Consider the following 7,221-nt stretch of genomic DNA (forward strand, 5'->3'; position numbering starts at 1 on the left):
AAGTAGAAGATCACCCAAAAAGTTCTGCTGCCAGACCTCTCCAGCTCAGCATCACCATATGTTTAGGTTTAGCAGGTCTGGCTGACATCCCTACATGAGCTGAGAACTCTGCTCTTCTTGTCATTTGAGTGGCCAAGACGTAACAACACAGATCTAATGATATGACAATCACAGATCTTTGGCCTAAGGTAGCCAAGTAACACGTACACTTATATAACACCTTCTGCTTGAACATGGTGTTTGCTATAGACCTAGCACAGAAGTCCAAAAACAAAACACTGTTCAAACTCAGATCAGGAAGGCTGTTCATCTCAACCACACCCCTCCAGGTAATACAATTGCTGCCCACATGGGCATGAAAGTCATGTAGGAGCACAACAGTATCCCCAGATGACACCTCTTATAGGACATCATCCAGGGACTCCAAGGGACATCAAGGGGTCAGGTAATCTGAAATGGTGCTAAGTACATAAGCACAGACAACAGCCAGAACCTTCCTTATCGCAATGTGAAGCCGCAAGAAGGTTCCTAACTGGAAGGAAATTTAGGTACTCAGCTTTCCCACATTCATACAATGCCTCCCTCTCTCCCTGGGCAATTCCAGAGTAGGAAAATGTTCAGCCCTTCTCCAGGAAATGGGTTCCAGAGCCCAAGCCATTTGTCCAGTTGAGGCCAGTTATGTCGAGCAGGTATCGCTCAACCAACCCCACCACCTGTCTCCAGCAGGGTGACCCAGGGGTGTTTCCGGGCCGTGGGAACATTGGGGCTGAGCTCATACCCTCATAGGGGAATATGAGGGAACCTAACCAGGATTCTCCCATACAGTTTTCAGGAACTAGCAATTGTCAGAAAAAAGATCATGCAGTAGTATTTACTGTACCTCTCTATCATCTGATCTGTCTCTTCCCCCTTTCATCACTTTATTCATGTTCCAGAGTTCATTTATTATCATAATATCAGTTGTTATGATAATTGCAGTGATATAGCAAAACAATACAATTAAATATTGTTATAATATACATGGGATATCTTACCATTGTCAACCCCCCTGCTACGGACCGGCCCGCCCTGCCATTCCAAAGCTATAAACCTGGGGGAAACACTGTAGTGGGTATACAGCGTACACCTGTGTATTACACAAACTACACCACTGGATTTATTGCATATGTGTGTAACAGAAAAGGGCAAGGCTGGCAGTTTAGCTAACAGTATAGCTAGCTTAATATCATGTAGTTATCATGAATGAGCTCCCTGATATTCACATAATTCCAAAGACATATAAGATTTAAATGACTTGTTTGTTTACCTGTTTTGATGTGGCGGCTCAGTCTTACTGCCCACTGCCAGCCACCCCGACTGAAGAATTCTCTCCCTTCTTTCTTCCAAAAAAATTGCCTGATGTCCATTTTCTTCTGGGACTGCTTGAAATAGTATCAGAGCCGTCAGCCAATAAAACACGGGTGAGTTCCCATTTCCATACAACTCCTGACTGATTACTCATAGTTCCTGTGGTACATTCACCAAAGCTGGTAAATTACAAAAATTCCTTCTTTAAAATCATAGGGCGGCTCAGTTAATGGAAATTTCTTCATATTCCCGTGGAAAAAAGATCTGGGGCTTGATGAGAATTATTTGGGGCTAGAGCAGGGAATGCCCAGGCCAGGTGACGCCACTGGGGTGACCCTACCAGCAGTTGAAGCCCTGGAGAATATAGTCCTCAGGATCCAGCAGGTACCTAATCCCCTTCATCCACATTATGGTGATGATGCACAAAGGGGTAGTTTTTAATTGATATTACCAATATTTTTTTTTACCTGTGATAATCTTCTAAATATTGCAAAGGCAACACTTTCTGGCTCTTTTAAGTATGTGGCTTTGAGGAAGAGTTTAGTGTAGTTATACTAGTTAGCCAGTAACTAACAGTGTACAGTAATAGTGTTTTTCAGTTTGATGAAGAGGTTTACATTTTGGTATTAGAAACTGGCTTGATATGTAGAACAGCTGAGAGAAAACGGGGAGCTGAGAGGGAGGAGAAAATTAACGCAGAAGCTGACCAGAGAAATACAAATGTAAAAAAAACACAAAAATAAACTAAGAATCTAATAAACCAAATAATGAACAAAAATGGCAACAACTAGAAAACATAATAGACAAGGAAATGATGAAAACACCAAACACCTAAGGATCATGACAGTAACTGCTCTGTCTTTATCACGTTATTTGTGTATGTACTACATGTTGTATTCTCGCACTTGTATGTTGAGGGTCTAATTTTCTTAATATAGCTTTATTAACAAATCAACATTTCCTAATAATGCTACTGTAATTACTGTAGCTTTGTATCTAAGTACATTGCACCTTAGTTTGCTTTAAATATCCAGAACTGACAATTGTCAGTTGGTTGTAGGAACTCTTTGAGGATAGTCTCAATATATTCAACATGTCCTCCATGGAGGTGGTGGAGTCTAACATATAGAAATTCCCTGATTCCATAATGTTGGCAGAGATCACTGTGGTAGTGACAGAGCTCCCTGACTGCAGGGCACCAGATGTGGATAAGACTAGGTCTGAGATTTTGAAGGTATTGGGTTTAGTTAGGCTACCATGGCTGACAAGCCTCTTCAATGTTGCATGGAGGACTGGTACACAGACCCGGGGGACCCCGGCCCGGCTCCCGCCCCTCCGCCCCGAACCCAGTCCCCAATAACCCCCATCCACCTCCGGAGAGGGGGCTATGTACAAAAGAGGGGTCCACATGGCTCAAACCAGGCCGCCAACCGGAGCCACCCCAGGACGGAGCAGTTCCGACCCCCCAATGAGCTCCGATCCCAACCCCATGAGTCACCCACCCCCAGTGAACCTCAACAAGAACCTCCTCACAGTGCCACCCCCAACAAGGACACCGATATTGAACACATCCCCCCGAACCCAAACGCCACAAATCCCCTCCCCCACAGGGGCACACCCCCACAGGTGAACTCCATGGCCGAGAAGCCGATGAAGCCACACCCACACAGTGCAAGCTCCACACACAGCCCCACTCTAAGAACCCCCGCCGCACCCCGCTCCCCCACCACACAGCGCGCCGCAAAGGCAAGGCAAGGGCCCAGTGCAACGCCACCCCCGCCCACTGGCGCAACAGGACAGACCCCACCGAGCACCGCACCCACAACAGGAACCCCGCACCATGACGGGACAAACTCATCCACCAAGAGGACCCCGGCCAGCAGCAGGCACCCAGGGCCAGTGTCCCCCACCACGCCCCCCTCAGCCACAAAAAACACTACATCACTGCCACTGCAATAACCGCCCAGGGAGAAACACTATTCAGCTCAACTCCACCATCGCCGCCCAGTCGATCCAAATGCTGGTGACCCCATGCCCTAGAAGTGGACACAACCCCTCCACCCCACAGGCTGCAGCCCCTCCACAAGTTAGGCTACTAGGATGTCCTCCTTCTTGATGCCATTGAGTGCGCCCACCCCCTACATGTGAATGTCATGAAATGTTATAAGTGAGAGTGTCTAAGTTTTACAATACGATTGGGGCACAGGCTGCCATGGGACTGCAGAGATGGAAAACCCTTGCGGCACTCCAATGGCGCACCCGCACCCCAAGGCCCTCCATGAGTGGTATTGTGATGGAGCTGGCAGAGGGAGGTGTCCGGGGATGGGGAGGGAAGGACTGGGGGGCAAACTGCTCTCCCAGGGAGCCAGCTCCCCGGCTGACCCCAATAGGCACCCCCATTTGCCGAGTCCCAACAAAGGAGGGAGGCATAAGCATATCTGCTGGACAAAAGACTCGGGACAGGTAACAGGACCCGAGAACCAACTGAAAACCGGGACCAATGTCCCCCCTGGAACCAACCAGCCCTCCAGACCTCGATCCCCAGCCCCGTTACCCAGTCCACTGCCCGAAGTAGCCACCGACCCCCAGCAAAAAGGAGCCAGCCAGAAGCGCCCAAGCAGCCAAGACTGCGGCCCCACTCCAAACAAAGGAGCAGACCAGCCGGCCCAGCGCAACCAAAATACGCCACACAAAGGAGGGCACATGACCAGCACGCCCAGCCACCCATGAACCCAAGGGGCAGAGCCAACAGAGCGGCCAGCCCCCGAAGCCCGGCACCAGACAGCAGCCACAACCGGGCAAGCAGGGAAACAAAACACATCCCACTCCAACACTAAGGCCACCACCAAACTGCACCCGACCCAAAACGGCAGGCCCACCCAAATGCAAGCTCCAGGCCAGGATATGTACATGAATCCCCCCCACCCATAGACAGGTGAACAGAGACTACTGGGCCAGCCGGGCAGTCAAGCAGAACCCACGATGCACCACCCCGTCCACTACCATCCCCAAGGGAAAGACGCCGGCCCAGCAAGCCAAAGGGTGCCACAGAAAGGCCCCAGCACACGCAACAAAGAGGCCACACCCCCATCCAGAGACTCATTGCACCTTAGTTTACTTTAAATATCCAGAATTTCAAGATCGTAATTTGTTATCATAAACCCATATTTTGCATGTTCTGTGCTGCAAAAGGCAAATCTAATCTACATACTAGACAGATGCACTGAGGAAATTTATGCCACATTTCTTTTACACAATGAGGCTATATAAATCAATTTTTACTGTGCCAATAAATGGATAAACCTTTAAACTTTCATAAACATAAGAGACAGAAGACTGAATTGTAGCTTCCACATTAATTCAGATTTCCTTTTTAATAGTTTTGTCACAAATTTGACCTTCTCAAAAGGACTCAGTTTTAGAATGTCAGCAGTATCTATTATTAAACACTATGTCATTCATACAATTATGGTAAAAGTATGTTATTCATATAATTATGGTAAAAGTATGGAAATAATATATATTTTGTATTAAATACAATTTACACTGGTAAAACAAATGCAAACATCAAAATCTGCTGTCCCAACCCTCCAACCTCAGCTCCCTACCCCACAAAAGTTTGGGTTGTATGGCAAGCACTCTCACCTGGGACACCAAATGGCTACAGCCAGCTCTGCTTAAGGTACTAATTGGATCTACACGAAATAAGTATCATATCACTGCATTATGGTAACATGCACTTTCACACTATCCAAAAGAATAGAAATAAAATGCAGAGCATAGGAAAAATATCATAAGCACTAATGTGTAGACTGTTCCTCAATGTTATGGCAGGGAACATCTCCCCTTTGATACCAAAGAACTCCCAGCCACACCCACATACTTGTTAGGCCAATGAACACATGAACATTGAATAATAACACAAGTATGCTGTTCAGTCATGAAGAGACTAAGGACACAACTATCATCACTTACTTTTAAGCTTGGAGTGAAACACACAGAGCACTAAAATCTCTAATTCTACAATTCTTTAAAGGCTATTTGTTTTTGTTCATCACTGTTTTCTGTATTGACGATTTTTTTTTCAAATGGACAGGACTGAATATGATTGAAGACCAGCATCTCTGTAATGAATCAGCAGGGCTGCATGGACAGACTGTGACCTCTTATGCATTAAATGTTTTTGTTGTTACTTTGTCACTTCTGATAATATGTGGGAATCTTCTTGTAATCATCTCTGTCATTTACTTCAAGCAGCTCCACACTCCAACAAACTACCTCATCCTCTCTCTGGCTGTGGCTGACCTGCTAGTTGGGGCTTTAGTTTTGCCTTTTACCACAATGTTATCTATGAGGTCATGCTGGTATCCAAGTTATTTACTCTGTAAAATGCGAGGACTGTTTGATATATTACTGTGTGTATCATCAATTTTGACTTTGTGCTGCATATCAATTGACAGATATTATGCAGTGTGTCATCCTCTAACTTATTCAAGTAAGATGAATGTTCATGTTACGCTGGCTATGATCCTGGTGAGCTGGACTCTTTCAGCTCTGCTTGCTATAAGCATCACAGGACGTGGGATAAGTCAAAACAATCTCAGCCGGAGGTGTGATATATTTACAGCTACAAACAAATTTAGTCCAGAAACAATTTTTGAATTTTACATTCCAGCAATTATAATTTTAACAATCTATCTTAAAATTTTGGTGGTGGCAAAGAGGCAGGCAAGGCGCATCCAGAACACTATGAAGTCTGAAGCAGCTCTCAGCAAGATGGAGAAAAAGGCCAACATAACTCTGGCTATAGTTCTGGGAGTCTTCCTCATGTGTTGGACTCCTTTCTTTTTATCTATAGGTTTATACAGCTTGGGAAAATTCACAGTACCAATTGTAACAATTAAAGCTTTTAAATGGCTTGGATGGTCTAATTCTATGTTAAATCCATTGGTTTATGCTTTCTTCTACAGGTGGTTTAGACGGGCTTTTAAAATGATTATTTCGGGTAAAATATTTCAAGGAGATTTTACCAGTATGAAGTTGTTGTGACATATAAATAGATATGTTTATATGTTCTAATGATTAAATTCTTTGTTATTTATATCCAAATATTTAGGCTGCCATGCATATATTACCTATAGAGTAAAATCAAGGACACTAATGAGAGACAAATGTTTTAGAACATCCATTTTAGTTATTCCTCCCTGGCACCTTAAGGAGGTTTTTCCTACTGGGGTCCCTACATTCTGACTATTTTTAATTGTAACCTGACTTCTGGCATGGGGGCAAATATACATGCTGCCTTAAAAATCCCTGCTGAAGAAAACACTTGTAATAGGCCATTTTCCAAGTTACCATATTTCAGCAAATAAACTGGATAGAGCAGTATGTACTTAGTTGAGTTCCTTGGCTGGACATGCTTTTGTAGAGGTGTTTGAGTCTGGGTTTAAAACACACCGCAGCACTAAGTCAGCATTTTCAAGTGATCCTAATGATATCTTTTTTGTGACGGTCTATGATAACACTTTACTTGTATCATTGGATTCACCATCTGTTATTGACACTATAGAACAGGGGTTTTCAAAGTGCGACTCGGGGGCCAGATAGCACAGGCTATTGATGTGGATTGAGACTTTTATTTTTATTATTAAAGAAGAGAATAGACTACATTTATTAACTTTTCTTTTTTTTTTTATCGAGCCCAAAATAATTTGCAAACTGGATGCATTTCTTTAAAAAGGCAAAATCCTTTTTGACCCTTTCATACAAAACATCTAACTGCTTTATTTATTTAAATTAAATATTGCTTGCTTTGTTTATTATTCAGCACGAAAAAAAATCTAAACATAGTTTTTGTGAGATTTTACTTAAAAA

The 7,221-nt window shown here is 44.1% G+C and overlaps 1 protein-coding gene across 1 annotated transcript; it reads left to right on the forward strand.

Moving 5' to 3' along the window:
• Nucleotides 1-5,451: 5,451 nt before the first annotated feature.
• LOC124881845 (trace amine-associated receptor 1-like) lies at nt 5,452-6,396 on the forward strand. Its single transcript, XM_047387667.1, has one exon. The coding sequence runs from the start codon at nt 5,452-5,454 to the stop codon at nt 6,394-6,396; it is 945 nt and encodes a 314-aa protein (XP_047243623.1).
• The last annotated feature ends 825 nt before the right edge of the window (nt 6,397-7,221 follow it).

Source organism: Girardinichthys multiradiatus, chromosome 15, assembly GCF_021462225.1.
Source record: "Girardinichthys multiradiatus isolate DD_20200921_A chromosome 15, DD_fGirMul_XY1, whole genome shotgun sequence".
In the NCBI taxonomy this organism is placed as follows: Eukaryota; Metazoa; Chordata; class Actinopteri; order Cyprinodontiformes; family Goodeidae; genus Girardinichthys; species Girardinichthys multiradiatus.